The sequence below is a fragment of the Anser brachyrhynchus genome (genome assembly GCF_964034855.1).
Source record: "Anser brachyrhynchus genome assembly, chromosome: 18".
In the NCBI taxonomy this organism is placed as follows: domain Eukaryota; kingdom Metazoa; phylum Chordata; class Aves; order Anseriformes; family Anatidae; genus Anser; species Anser brachyrhynchus.
Window position 1 is genome coordinate 11,260,995 of NC_137711.1, and position 15,360 is coordinate 11,276,354.

The following is a 15,360-nucleotide window of genomic DNA, read 5'->3' on the forward strand; positions in this document are numbered from 1 at the left end:
TTTCCCTGTCTTGGGAGGAGAGGAAATAAGACGGGAAAACATTCAAAGAACAACACGAGTTATCAAAATTGCATTCAGCATGGGAATGATAACTGAGGTCAGAAATAACAAGTCTAAATCTGAAATGGCACAGGGAGAGGGAACCGTGATCATGCCTCCCACCCATCTCTTCCTATGCAAGAACAAAGGGTCATTAATTGAAATTCACCAGCGACATGTACAAAACAACAAAAGCAATTTTTTAACAGCGTAGCTAAACCGTGGTAGTGTGTGCCTCAAGATACAGTGGCTGCTGAAAACCTATGCTTGTCAAAAAAGCAACTTGAAGAATTCATGAACTTAAAGCCTGAGGTTGACGGATCAGGAAGCTGCAGGAGGAATTGCTGGCTACTGGGAAAGTGTTCTGGGGAAACATCCTTACCTGTTAATTTTGGTTGTACATCCCTGCTTCTACCTGTTGTTGGAGTGCGATACTGATTTGGTCCTGGTATATCTGGCTAAATCAGGAAGCTTACCTGAAACCTGCATGCAGAAGTGCCCAAGGTTGGGGTGTAACAGCCTGCGCCTGCCTAACGCTGGTGGCTGTGGAGCATGGTGGGTGAGCGAGTGCCCCATTGAGCAGTGCCTGGGGTGGCAGGAGGCTGCTCGCAGCTGGCTCCAAGAGCTGGCGAGGCTGTCAGAAGCTGTAGTGCGGTTCTTAGTTTAATGCGATGGCACGGAGCTCAGTTACTTGTTCCTGGGGTCTTTCCGTAAGTATTATTTCTCACTACACTGAAGTGTTAAACTGGCCATGAAGAGGCAACTGGTGAAATGGCATTTTCTTTTCTTTAAATAGTTCTTCGTGATTGCATTCAACATCTCAAAGGAAATAGATCTAAAAGATTAGGTTGTTCTTTTTGCCTTTACAAAACCATAGGAAACGTCTTTAGCGTGGGGATGAAATCAGAGTTGTCAAAAATTATTTCAGTGTTATCAGTTTTTCTTTATCCTTGTTTTTTTCACTTCCCTTTCTTATTGAAGACTAATGCTGGAAGAAGCAGCATTAGGTGCTGGAACTGGGAGGAGAAAAGCTGTAGCTGAAGGGGAAATGCTGTTCTTTCCTGCCCTTCATAGGGGTGCACCAGGAGACTTCTTCCCCCCTTCGTCATGCATCAGATTGTTAGGTGGAAGCGGTATTAAGCAACATAAGCAGCATTCAAAGTTATTTTGTGACCGGTTCATGAGCATTTCTGATAGGGAAGTATTTTTTTTTTTTAACTTATCAGCAGATACAGAAGGCTATCGGATGATCCTCTATTCTTCCAGAAGCAGCTGTTTGCATCAGGTCTGTGTGCTCAAGGGGGAGAGAGCAAGGGAAGGTTTCGAGGCTTTGCCCCCAGTGACTACCATAAGGAACACGCGTTGCTCGTGTGCAGTCAGTAGTCAAGGGAGAAGTGCCTGCACACGTGCATGTGAGTAAAAGCTCTTTTGGCCATAAAGAAATGAGCATCTTGGCAGTTGTTTCATCTGAAGGCAGGATTTAGATCGTGAAACTTCAAGTTGCTGAGGTGAAGAAGTTTGAGAACTTGCAGGTGATGTAGGTGGCGGGGGGGGTAAGTGTAGTGTTTGTCTTCAGCTTCTGGCTTTCTTTAAAAACTATCAAAACCTAGGCTTCAAGGAAATCTGTTTAGAATACAAGAAGGCAGCATTAACTCGTGTCCTTTGAGGAAAGGATGCCGATGTTTGGCATTAAAGACTACCCACCCACCCCTTACAATGTTAATTGGTGACAAAAGCAACGAATCGCTGCAGAACACTGGTGGGTGGTTGCCCTCTACCCTTCTGTACCTAGAAGATACCCTTTAAGCACCGCAGTAAGCACCGCAGTGCTGGGGTCTCAAGCTCTCAAGCTATTGTCTCTTGAAATTCCTTATGGGACAGTAACAGTGGCTCTTACAAGTTCCTTAGGACAGTGTTTTGGAATTTGGTAGTGTTTGGTGATTCAGAGGTACAACTCAAGTCCATTGCTGGAGAATGGAGATGTGGGAGGCCTGTGCACCAGGTCTGAGACTTCGGATGGTTTCAGTGAAACACATTCCTCAAGGGGCTGAGGACAAAAAGCCAAACCGCTGGCCACGTGGTGTTCAAGTCACAAAGCCTGGCTATGTCCTGTGATCATACTTGCTGTTTTTCTGAACTCGTGGAGTTCAGGCAGAATGAAATAGCTTAGGAAGAGCCCACTGGAGTGTGTGTTGGTTCGTAGCCAGTTTTGCTAAGTGGTTTGTGCCTGCTTAATTGTTTGGGAGGGAGAGGAGCAGAAGTAAATTAGCGAGCCTAAATGACAGATATGACTGCTCGAGGACCTCCTTGAATCATTGTTTCGGTTGACAATGTAACCTTTGTCTAGACAAAATTGTACTACATGGGAAACAACAATTTAAGCAGGGTTGATGGAGATTAGAAACCACTGCTATGCTGAGTACTCTACAGCCTAAATAAACCTTTTCCAGCTTGTGGTTGCCAACTACTACTAATCTTAGGTTACTTCTAAGCAGTATGCAAATATAACTGAAAAGTGAGCACAGGGATGGCCTGAGTCGGAGATTTAGGAGTTGCTCATTTCTACTGGGAAAGCTCGTTGGGAGCCACAAATCAGGCTGGGAACTGCTCATCTGTATCATCTGAGGAGCAATAAGCATAAACAAGTCCTTGCAGCTCTAGCTGGGGCAGTTCAGGAACTTGCTGCCTTACGGATCGTTAGTGCCCTTCAGCGAAGCTGCGTTAAACCCGTGTGTGAGAACCAGTCGTCGGCTTTGCTGGGGATTCAGCGACAGGAGTTGCTCTGGCTGGCCCGACGGGCTCACTGCCACGGCGCTGGGAGCGCTGTCCCAGCCGAATTCGGGTGGTGCTGTGCTACCGGTACTGGCAGGGCCTTCCCCTGGGCCCTCCCGCAGCGCGATCAGCCCGCGGCACTGCGCCGCGTCCCTCGCCTTCCTCCGTGCTGAAGGCCAGTGCGCGTTCTCCGCTCGCCTCCTGACCTGCCGCAGCTGCCCTGTTCAAAAGCCCGAATAAACCTGGCGTTACCTTACAGGTCGGGGGGGTTTGCAAGCATTATAAACCCATAGCTGCTTGAATGGCTTTGTTGGGGAAGGAACATCTTCTCTCTTAATTTCTTTTCACAGACATAGCAAATCTGCTCTCATTTCTAAGCTGGGCCTACCGAGCTTCTCTTGCAGTGCTAAATAAAGCAAGGGAAGGACTGACAACGAAGGCACAATGTTTGAGCTTCTTCAGACTTAGAAATTGATTTTTATTTTTTCTGTCTAGTCCTCACTATCTGGTGTATAATGGAGAATCAACCCACGGTTTCATTAAGTGGGCAGGACGTAGTCTGACAGCTATTTGTTTTCTCCTTTTATGCTGATTAAGCCCTGGCTAGCAAGTCTGAAAACAAATGCCACGGTTTTTCTTTAGGAATTTGGGTAATTTCAAGCTAACGTTGCCAATGCCTAACACTCAACTTCTAAAATAGCTTCAATTCATAGCTTGCTTCATTCTTCCAGGATTTGATGATGCTGTGTTAGGTTGGCTGCTTGTGCGGCAGCCTGGGCTATCTGGGGTGAGGAATAATGAGTGTGGTCATGAACTCTGCTGCAGACGTGCGAGAAATACTTGTATGCAGCGTACGGTTTGCCATAAACAAGTTGTAGGGTAAACCATGGCTGGGGTTTGACTGACCTCTACCATGCTTCATTTAGTAATAATTAACTTGAGGTACTTAGCAGTCAGTCAGCAAGCAAAACTGAAGCGTGGCTGGTGTGATTTATCTCAGACCTCACCTCTTCTAGAGCAGGGGATAGAACCACAGTTCTTCATGGCTTTTTTTTTTGAACTTCACAAATTGCAGGAACCTATGTGGTCTCTTCATCAGTGTGCCTGTCCCCGTAGTGATGAGGTGCTTTCTCAGCCCTTCACGAAAGGTTTGGATCTATTTGGAGCATGCCTTGGCGTAAGTGTATGAAGAACACAAGAGGCCGGACAGTTACTGGTCTGTCAAAAGTGGTTTGTGGCAGTTCCCTGCGACAGCTGCCTGGCATGTAGGCAGAGGAAACGTAGCAGACACAGTCTCCCTGTCTTGTATCATGTTGTGTGGGAAAGAGTAGGTAAACAGCCATGGTTGGGAATTAGTAATTGATTTAAGTACAACAGTGCTGTTCGCTCCTGTCTTTGAAGTGGACGGCACTGGGCTGGAGGACGAGGTAGGGTGTAATTCTTTGTGGACTGGTGTCTGAGCCACTCTGGGGCTTTCCAGTGAGTTGTGTGGAAAAAGTAGGAGTGCTGATGAAACTAAACTATTAAGTACAATTATTCTAAATCTTTTAAAGCCACTGGGTAACAATGAGGAGTGGGAGTGCATCTGAATTTGATCTTCTGGTATAAACTGCAGCATTACACATTTTAGGACAATTAAGAGAAACTTGCAGAAATTCTTACTAGTTTCAAAGCAATTTGACTTAAAAGTAAGAACTTTCAAAATATGAATAAGCCAATGGTGACAAGAAAGAAAAAGGTAAATGCAGTTTCAGGGTGCAATAAGGGAGATACTTTTTCCCCTAAAGATAAAGGTGCCGGTGCCCTTGATCACTTTTAATCTCCAGCAGTTCTTCCGAGCTTGTAGAAGGTTAGTGCAACTGTCCTAGTTGCCTTTCTTGAAGATGGCTGTGGTATATCCCTGTGTCACCTGAACCTCCTGAAGAGAGAGAGTAACCTCCCAGTGACGTGGTCCAGCACCCTTAGCACTGGTGGATGCGTCCCGTCGGGTCCTTCGGGCATGTGTAGGCTCAGGTTCCTGAAGTTGGTAAGGGCTGATTAAATTTAGGTGCTATAGCTTGTAGCATCAGCTTCATAGTGTTAGCAAATTACATGCTTTCTAAAACATTCACTTGCATGCTTAATGGGTTATTGTTGGCAAAATACTGGGTTCCTATAAACTGCCTTTGTCTTTGTGGAGTTGCAGAATGTACACCGAAGAACGATGACTAAGCTGTACGTAGCAAAGGCTATTGCACAACTAAAGGTAGAGGTGAAATGTAGGATAAGCAGTGCTATGGCAGGAATCTCATGGGGAGCGTAAGTGTCGGGTATATTTGGTCTGCAGTAAGGTAGGTCCTCAGCAAACCAACTTGTGCCTGTCAGTCTTCCTGTTTTGCTCTGGAGATGTTTGTTGCAAGTCGCTTCGTAGTGTTAAGTGTTTGATAGTTTATGGAGTAACTAGGCAACATTTTAAAGATCAACACAAAATATAAAGGCATGCTTCATCTCTGTAACCAGATCTTTTTCCATGCTTATCAGTCCAGTGGGACTCTTTTTGATTTTAAAAAAGTTATTCAAAGCTTGAAGTCCGAGAATGGCAAATTGTCAGACCACCTGTCTCCTTTATAATTTTGTGTGGCTTTTGTGACCCAATCCTGTGAATACTCTGCAGCAAAATCTGTGCTGATGGGAAGGTCTCTTTCCTGGAGGCAGTGACCCATTTTCACTACAGTTGTCAGGAATTCAACTTTTAAATCTCTTTGAATTGACTGATATTTGAGCCTGTTAACCTACAGTAGAGGACAAATATCTATAGAGCTTCCAAGCCTGACAACATCGACAACAAACAAGGGAATTAGTGAGGTTATCAAGCTTGTCTAGGTTTGGCTATTACACTTGAATATTAAGTGCTGTCTAAAAATAAAGCCCTCTGTTCCCCCTACACCACCACCCCTTTTTGGGAAGATAACAATTTGTCCCATTGGAATAAATCACAGAAGTCCCCCTCTCCTCCCCGCCAAACAAAGCAGCAGCCTTGTTAGCTATGCCTGCTACAGAGCCGAGGCTGCTCACTACGGGGCAGGTATTTGATGCTGTGGAGAAATAAACGGGGAGGCGTGTCAGAACGGGTGACCTGGAGGAGTCTTGGGCTTGGCGTTGGGGGATGACCCTCGGTGTAACCGCAGTTACAGTGCCCCCTAACCTCCTGCTGTTCCTGCTGGTGGAGGGAGGGGTGTGTAGCTCCCCGTAGCTCTGTCTTTAACCTGTCTTGGGAAAGCAGGTTAAAACTTTTGTGTTTGTCCTTTTTCTAACTAACCTTTTTATCTTGGCACGCTTTTTTCCCATGTTCCTACCGAGGTGTTCTTAACCTCGATGCTCGTCAGTGGAGAGGGAGGCGCCGGTCTCTGCTCCCTGGTGACCATGACGGGACGCAGGGGAGCGGCACAGCGCTGTGCTGGGGGCTTCGGACTGGGCCTTGGGAAAAACTCACTTTCTGTCAGGGTGGCCAAACACTGGGGCAGGCGTCCTAGCGAGGTGCCTGATGCCCCATGCCATCAGTGGGGGCTTTGGGGCAATTCCCTTGTTAATACCTGAACTTCTGGTTAGCCCTGAAGAGGGCAGGCAGGTGGACCAGACGGTCTTTGTAGGCCCTTTCCAGCTGAACTGTTCTCGTCTAAATAACGACCAGATGCAGAAGGGAAGGCGCTTATAGAAAGCGTGGGGTGGTTCTGAGGAGGTGAATGTTTGTATGAAAGCCACTGGATTTCACGGTGACGGTATATCATATCAAAGTAATGAGCTACATGAAATCTGAAAGCAGATAATACAGCTGTGGAACTGTTCTGATAAGCGTGTGGTTTTGGTAACATGGTAGCTCACAAACTGGGCTTTTTAGTAGGGCTTTTGTCGTTCACTATGTGGGGTAGCCCCGAATGATTCTTCATTCATTCCGCATCAAATTGAGATGGTGGATCCAGGTGGTGGCTGTATTTTGGTGTAGTAAAGGGTAACCAGAGCAAAGGCAGTTGTAGAGGGCGGGCATCTGTTTACCTGCAGGCTGCTCTGTGGTAACATTTCTGTGCCTACAGCGCTACTGCTTTTAGTTTTGTTAGGAAACGTGAAGACAGATTCATCCTTTTCTGTGTGATTATCTTCTACCAATTTATGAATGACTGTAGTGTGACCAAAGCAGAACCAAGTCAAGCTTTTAAGAAAAGCTGCTTTGTTAAAATACAGCCATTCCTTTGTAGGCGGGCTCTATAGCTTTGAGCTATGACTTTTCTGAACATCCTGCCTGAACCAATTACCCAACAAATGTACGTAATGGTACATCTGGAACCTTCCCCAGAGTTAACGGGGGTTTTGTTAGGTCTGGTCTGTTATGGGGGAAACGTTCTTCTATGGTTTGGAGGGAGGGAAGAGGAGGAGTAAAACATGCTTGTATTCTAACAGTCAAAGCTTATTTTACGTATTTGCATGGTGATGTAAACACCAGGATCTGTTCTTACGAGATACTCAAGCAGGAAAGCGTGGCGACTCTTGCAGCCAGCTTTGTCTGAGGAGCTGCCAGCTGTCCCCATAGGAGCGTACTCTGGGGAGATGTGAAGTAGGCTTAAGGAGAGTATAGGAGAAAAATAGCTTTCAGAGCAGCAATTCTTCTTGTCTTTGTTTTCCGGTAATTCTCCTTGGCCTCTCTTTGAAGACTTGGAAGCGCTCAGCGCTGCCCGGCATGCCTTCCCCGCTGCGGCAGCCTGCACCGGTGAGGTGGCTCTTGGCCGGGGAGCAGCAGGTGGTAGCACAGCAGCTGGCTCCTGCATTGGGGCGTGAGGCTTTGCTCCGGGTGGGGGAGAGAGGAGAGCAAATGATGAAAGGTGCTTCAGTGCCTGATACCTCCAGGTTCTAAATGGGTTAGTGGGTAGCTTAAGCTGATGTAGGGATTAGCTGTTCCCAAAAGAAAGGCCATACATCACCACATCTCACTTATGCTGGCTACTCTTTTTTTTTCCCCTTTTATATAATTTTTCTGATAGGATTAGTTTTCTGCTGGTGTGAGTCCCTGATCTGTTGACCACAGGCCAGGCGACCACCCTCACCAGCTCGGAGGATGCAGCAGGAACACGTGCTTGGGATTGAGGAGATGACACCTTCAGGTGGCAGAAGCCATCGGCTTGGGGACTGTCTGCAGCTCACCCAAGCCAGGGAACGTGCTTTTGTGGTGGCTTTAGAGTGACCGGAGCGTGGGCTGCTGCTGGAAGGGGGGATTCTCTGGCTTTTTGTACGTGAATTCCAGTGACGGTGTGGCAGTGGTATAAACTGGATGCTCAGGGTGCTGAGCTGGTTGAAAATGAAACTTCATTAGCCAGATCAGCCGCTGGCGCTAGGAGGGTTTGCATCTGTGCAGTTGGTCCCTGCTTCAAAGGGGGGAATGGGATGGAAAAACAGGGCAGGGGAGGCAGAGACACCAGTGGCAGCTCAAGTTGATCAACAGCCCTGGGGAACTTTAGGCTAAGGCTATTGTCAGACGGTGTTTCCTTTGTGCTCCCTAATTCTTCCCTTTAAAAGAACACATTGCTCTGTAGAAAGCTTATTTCACAAGCAGAAGATTGAACTCTTTTTTATTCTTAGACTGCACAATTTTGGGACTTTTTTTCCAAATTTACATTGCACAGGTGTACTATAATATTTTTAATGTTAATCTTTGTAATTTGAAGACCTTGAGAGATATTTACATCCCAGCTGTATCCCTCCAAAGTGAAGCAACAGGTTCCAATGGGACTTCCTTGTTCCTTTAATAACGAAGGGTTGGTCTTAGGGTTGCGTTGAATGGAGGTAAGAGGGGGTGCAGAGGCCTGGGCTGCTGCCACTCGCTTGTCTCTGTGCCTGTATTTGTCTGAGCAAAACTGAGCAGCTGTGTTGGGTGAGCACCTCCAAGCAGCGAGCTGGGATGCCTTAGCGTGTGGCCGTGCCTGCTCGGGGACAGGGCTGTGCTGGCGCGGCAGGAAGGCACATGGGGTGCCCTTTGCCTGGGAGACTGGAAGCTGCTCGGTTGTCCCAGCCTTCGGATGAAATGTCCTGGGTCCTGTGGGGGTACCCTGCAGCACGTTTGTGCTGGTGCGAGAAATGGTGTTACTGAAGCTGTCTTAGAGGTGCTTCCCCCCGCCCAAACGGTCTGCTAGAGCACGTGCTGGAAGTGTAAAGCACTCGTCGTGACTGCCCGGAGTACCAACCATCGCGGACCGAAGCATCCTCACCTGCTTCTGTGGAGCAAGAGAGACGACTAATGCCGTGCTCACCCATACTCGTCATGAGACTGACTGACTTGTATTTCCTAGGTCAGTTGCTATGAAGGTTGGCAACGCAGATAGTCTAATCTGTTCTGCTTTTTACTCCTGAAACTTGCTTATAAACCCCAAGGGATTTGTTGGTCTAGTCTTTACGTGTTTCTGCAGCTGTCTCGTGTGGCGTGTTATCTCATGAAGGCCCAGTTAGTTCTGGGACTGTTTTTAAGAATCTCAATGCTTATGTAGAGATGTGTTTTCATAATATTTTCATGTTTCCATGAACAACCACCTCAAAATTCTGTGGCATTTAAAAAAAATTAAAGCTATTAAAATTATTGCAAGGGTTGGCAGATTATTTTTTTTAAGACTCAGACACATTCTGTCATAATAATCTGTTTAATGGGCTCACTGTTGCACTTCAAGTTGAAATTGAATCAAAAAATCAGTCTTTTAAAAATATTGAGATGTGCGTCCAACGTGAGAAACGCAGTTCTTCTCCCCTGTCCCAGATGATGAGTGTCCCCGCGGTGACCGATAAGGGTTGAGTTCTTCTGGGACACAGGCTAGCAGATGTGGCCAGTGCTCTGGGGATGCTTTAGGAAAGGGCCCAGCTGCTCTGAAAACAGACCCCAAAAAGACCCCAAATTGTTTTGTCTGGGGGAGGAAAAAATCGAAGCAAACAAACCGTAAATCACTCTTCCCTGTTAGTCCCTTTGCCAGAATCTTGTTCAGAATGAATCGAGGGCAATGGGCGCTTCTCCTCTGGGACACGAGTCAGCCAGCACTTGACGAAGCGGCGTCCTGAGCCCTCCGGCTGCACCGCCGTCACTGCAGTTGTGTGCTGGATCTGGCCGTTAGCACGAGTGATCAGAACTTGAAGCTCGTGGTTGTCTGTCTTTCTTTACTTCCACCTTCATGGCTTGTGACTTTCAGAGTCCAGATGGAGACAGTAAAACAAATTTGCAGTAACAAATTGGAATATCCGCTAACTTCCTCCAGACCTGTGCCAATTCAGGCTCCTCGACATAGAGAATGGAAAAGGTTTTCTGCACTTGCTGAAGTTCCTGGTAATGATAAAATACCTACAGCTGTCTGGACTTTCAGACACGCTTCAGGACAAATTGGGTTGGAAAACTCATTTATACAGTGCCTTGCATGTTGTGGAGCACAAGCTTTGTGTGGTGAACTGACAGGCAAAATGTGGGATCATACAGAGCACTAACACATGCTGCTGCTTTCTATTGAACTACTTTTGTTTTCAAGGCAAATGTTATCTGTGTTCTTAGCATTTTAAGAAGTAATAAACTAAAGAGCTGATGTTTAGAAGAGGTTTTATTATTTGACAAATTGCATTGGCCTAGATGCAGTGACAAAATTGCAGAAAAGTTATTCCTGAGGAGTCAAAAGGGACAATTGAATCGTCACTTTAGAAAATGTCTCTGAATATTAAAGCAAGAAATACCAGCTTTGCACTCATGGTACCAACTTGGCATTTGTTCAGCAGTTTCTTCTAAAAGAAGAAATAACTTGTGTTGCCCTATGTTATCTTGATTTTGCTGGCATACAGTGTTGCCTGTGAAGTTTGTGAGTCAGGGTTAGCTACGAGTCAGGGTTAGCTACCCCTGGAATCGGGTCAGGGTCAGAAAGTTGCTTGCTTTTCTAGCTTGCCCTGACAGCTGGCTGCATGGTGCGCCTGAGTACTGGAGTTCTGTGCTTCGTCTCCTGCTGCTACCAAGAAGTAATTTCTGACTGGGCTTGCAGGACCAGCTGCCCTAAATCAAAGCCAGAAGAACGAAAACCTCTTCAGGCTATGCTCTTAGTATTTCTGCTGTCGTACTCCCCCTGCTTTTGCTTACTGTCAGCTTTTAGTTCCTGCACTCCGAGGCTTTGCCCTTCCTTTTTGGTGAGTCTGGGCAGAGCTGCTGTGCATCACACAGGTGGGGGAGGTCCGGTACCATCCCCGCAGCCTCGCTGGGAATACTTTGAATCTCACTTCTTTCCCACTTTCACTTACGTGACTTGTGCTCCCTGCTGAAGCATCACCCCAGACCGTTTGAATGTTAGTTGTCTGTGCAGTGGCTCAGAGGGATCGCTGGTATTTCTTGCCACTTCTGAACAAGCAGGTACGAGGGGTTCAAAGTACAGCCCTGTGCATGTTTTAACGCTTTCACTGGGAAAGCACCTTATACTTTCCTTCATACTTGACATTAAAATGAAGCCTAAAGCTTGCCAGTGGTGCAGTCCACAAGCGCCCGCTTTAGCTAGCTGTAACAACATGCAGTAGCATCTCCCTGCTTTGAAAGTCCTTGAATTCACGTCCTTCAAACTTTCTGTTCACAGTCTAATTGAAAGTGCAATGTTTTGCTGAGACTAGGTCTTTTTTTGCCCTGTCTGCTTTTTTTAGGTGCTTTGTCTATACAAAGGTAGCTGTTTGATCTAATGCAGTTTGGAGCTAGAAGAGGGGTCTCAGCTCTCCCTCCCACCAGCTGAAGTTTTGGGGCGGTTGTGTCCCGACGTGTTTTAGGGCATGGAGTCAGCCAGCCACAAATCGGACCAAAACCCAGCACTGTCCAGGCTGCACTCCTGCTCACCCCGGGGCAGCCTGATGCTGACCTGAGCACTGGTACAGCTGGAGGAGGAAACCAGGACGCGACGGCCCCTTCACAGCCCCTCTATTTGCCGTGCACCCGCTGCCTTTGCCCGTCTCAGCCCCAACCCCGGCCTCGTCCCTGCATCAGCAGCCCTGCCGGGCTGTGCCGAAACTCCTCTGCTGCTGTGGGCCTGCTCTGGGGCCACACCAGCACTTCTCAAATCCCAGGGGCTCGGCGGGCAGCGTCAGGGAGGGAAATGCAGGTCACTTGCTGGCTTTTACACGCTGGCGAGGGCTGAAATTCTACTTCAGCACCGATATTACACAACAGCGTTACGAGCTCGGCTCGCTTCGTGGGTAGGGTGACTGCAAAGCTCTGCAGTAGCTTACAGCGCGGGTTAGCAATAGCTTCTCTGGACCCATTTAGAAGTGATGTAAAAATGGTTTGCATTACTGTGCTTACCTGAAGTGATGATAAATATGTTGAGGCTGTATGTATGAACATAGATCTGTTTCAGAGCTGTTGAGCATGTTGGGGAGAGGCCTTGTAGCAACTGAAGCTATTCGTCGTATTGGGACTGGAATCTGTGTCCTAGAAGGAATTCTGGTCATCGTGTTGCCTCTTGCTCCCTTCCTGTGCTCCATCACAGCTCATGTTTGAGGAAAACGGGTGGTGGGCAGTGGGGAGTCTGATACGTGGACCCAAGATTTACATTTCAACAAGTCAAAGCTTGATTTTACTCATTTTAATGCAATCCGTTACAAATGACCGATTGGGAAACAAAGCGTGTGAAGTCCTTAGTTTGCAGGAGGCAATTTTGTGCTCTTCTTGGTGTAAGTGACAAATAGCTGAAAACATAAAAGCAGCAAAAACTTTGTGATGCAAATTTATGAAAAAAAATTGAACTCATCGAAAACTCAGGCTCAAGCAGGGGAAGAGGGCACCTCTATCTGAGATGTTTTACTTTCTGCAGGTATACTTGAATGTTTTGATTATATAACTTTTAATATGTAGTGTATGATGAAATACGTTCTGTAAATATCCTGTAATTATGAAATACCTCTTCTAGGGTATAACTGACCTTCAGGCATTCTTTTCAAAGGTCGTAAGCGCAGCAGTGGGAGTCACAAAAGTGCTGAGCCACACCGTGTTGGGGAGTTAACTCTGTTCAGTGTTTCCCTGGATGTCCTTTTGACGAGCCTGTAATGAATAAGCTAGATCATGGAAGCACTTCAGGCGTGCATGTTAATTAAAAAGAATGAAAAGCACTAGAGGAAAGCTCTTGCTTGCTTGAGATGTTCATCCTATTTCCAAGTAGTCATTTCTGGTCATTAGTATTGTGTACATGAAACTGTTTTGCCTCTTGCTTAATGCTTAGTATTTGAAATTCTTTATTCAATGAATTTCAGATGAGACAGAATAAAAGATGTAAGGTCAGCTTTGTCTGAAAATGTTTAAAAAGTACTGTGCATTATTATGAAACTTAATAGAAGATTTTTGTTTCATGACGTGGCAGAACTTCTGTGAATGTCTAAGGTGGTGTTTGTTGGGGGGTGTGTGTGAGAGCTTAAATAATTAAGCAATATTATTAAAACTAGTCTGAGAGTGCCCTTAGAATTGTTAAGCTAAAAAGCTAAATTATCTAAATATTCCTTCCAAAGAAACTGTCTTGTAAATTAAGGGATAACAGACACAGAACTATAACCGTGTTCATTCTTGTTTTTGCAGACCGTGAGGACCAATCAATTCTCTGCACGTAAGTAAATGCTTTTCTTTTGGGCATTTTGGGAAATTCTTGTTGTCAAAGGGGAAGGTCTCAAGTTCCAGGGGGTCTCTGGTACAGCTGTGGTAGTCCCAGTCCTGTCTTTAATCTTGTCAGGCAGTGACTAATGGTTAATGATGTAGCATGAAGTCATGTTTTATGTAGGGAAACACTCTTTTAATAATGTAATTCACCTTATTGAAGGCTTTATAGGCTTATGTGGCATTTAAGAACTGTAGTTTAAAAATGTCAGTTGAGATCTGAATCAGAAACAATCTTTAAAATGTACGTATCTGTCTGAAATGCTGTATTATATCTACTCTGTGTGTAGCCCCTCAGGGGGACGTGAATCAAAGTTGGTCTAGAAACGCTGCTGAGCAGCAGCGTAGCCTTGGATCTGCTTCAGACAGGAGAGCTCTGAACAAGCTGCCACTCGGTTTCCTTCCTGCCTCCTCCGTGTGTGCCTGAGTTTGCCCCCACCCAGGAGCAGATTTCTTGCTTCAGCTGAAGCTTCCTGGGGATCTGGAAATGAAGTGGTGTGCGAGTCAGAGCAGCCGAAGTGCGTGTTCTAGTTCGTGCCACCGCTGAGCCCGTCTGTCTTTGGGCTACTGTTGGAAGGGGCGAGCCAATTTGCTCCCCCCTCCAATGCAAGCTGTGTGTTTCTGCTGCCTGGGAAGTTAGCCCTGGGAGCTGGCACTCAGCGTAAGCCAGTTTGGGGAGCTAAGCTAGCAGAAAACCGACCTTAGCACAGAACGCGGCTTTTTAATGGTAGGGTTCTCCAGGCCTGCACCCTGTGCGAAGCGCAGAGTTGGGGAAGTGTCCGTGTTGATGGCAGCCTGGTGGCTAGGCTGATTCATGAGAACCCACCCGGAGTACTGCGCTCAGCTCGGGGACCCCGCTGTAAGAAAGACATGTTCAAGTGAGTCCAGAGGAGGCCACAAGGATGCTCAGAGGCTGGAGCACCTCTCCTGTGGAGCCAGGCTGAGGGAGCTGGGGCTGTTCAGCCTGGAGAAGAGAAGGCTCCGGGGAGACCTCACGGCGGCCTGTCAGTGCCTGAAGGGGGCTGCAGGAAAGCTGGGGAGGGACTCTGTCAGGGGGTGTGGTGGTAGGACGAGGGGTAGTGGCTTTAACTGAAAGAGGGGAGATTTAGATTAGATATGAGGAAGAAATTCGTTACCATGAAGGTGTGAGGCTCTGCCCAAGGCTGCCCCAGGAGCTGTGGGTGCCCCATCCCTGGCAGTGCCCAAGGCCAGGCTGGGTGGGGCTGGGGGCAGCCGGGGCTGGGGGCAGGGGGCCCGGCCCATGGCAGGGGCTGGAATTAGATGGACTTTAAGGTCTCTTCCAACCCAAACCATTCGGTGGTACAAAACCACTCCATGGCTCAGTTCTGGAACTGTTTGCAATTAGCAGCCTTGGATATAACTTGGATGTGCTTGATTATCTGAGGGTAAGGGAAGGCGTGGTAGCTTGGCTGTATGATCAGCCGACCATGCTGCGTGCCAGCGTACAGCAGCTGCACTGAGGCCATAGTGTGAGAGGATGCCAGCTTCCTGAAATAGCTCCGTGGTTAGGTTGGGTGCTGGGAGGAGACCTAGGTTCAGTTTCTGCCTTGGTGTGAAGGGATTCAAATCTTCATCTCCTACTTCCTACAGACGTGCCTTAACTATCAGATTGTAGAGAAGACTGAAGATGGACCCTCTCAACCTACGCTTTTTTTCACTATAGATATTACGAATACAAGGTGTTTAGGGCTGGGGGATACAGAAGCAAGTACAATTCTGTAGTAAGATCAAGGTTCACCCAGCTAACACAGCCGTGTCTAGGTCTCTGGTCCCTGCCCCTGGTAGAACTTGTGGCTTTGTGTTAACTACTTTCTGTGCAATGTACAAAACAGCTCTGAAAGCGGGGATAACATCCCAGAGTGAAAAAGGCC

At 47.1% G+C, this 15,360-nt stretch overlaps 1 protein-coding gene across 1 annotated transcript in view; it reads left to right on the forward strand.

The window, feature by feature from the left end:
* The window catches only part of MYH10 (myosin heavy chain 10), a 103,064-nt gene that overhangs the window by 24,470 nt on the left and 63,234 nt on the right, over positions 1 to 15,360 (forward strand). The window contains exon 4 of the mRNA XM_080560528.1: positions 13,394 to 13,421. Coding sequence (XP_080416654.1) covers positions 13,394 to 13,421 — 28 coding nt within the window. The remainder of the gene's footprint in view (positions 1 to 13,393; positions 13,422 to 15,360) is intronic.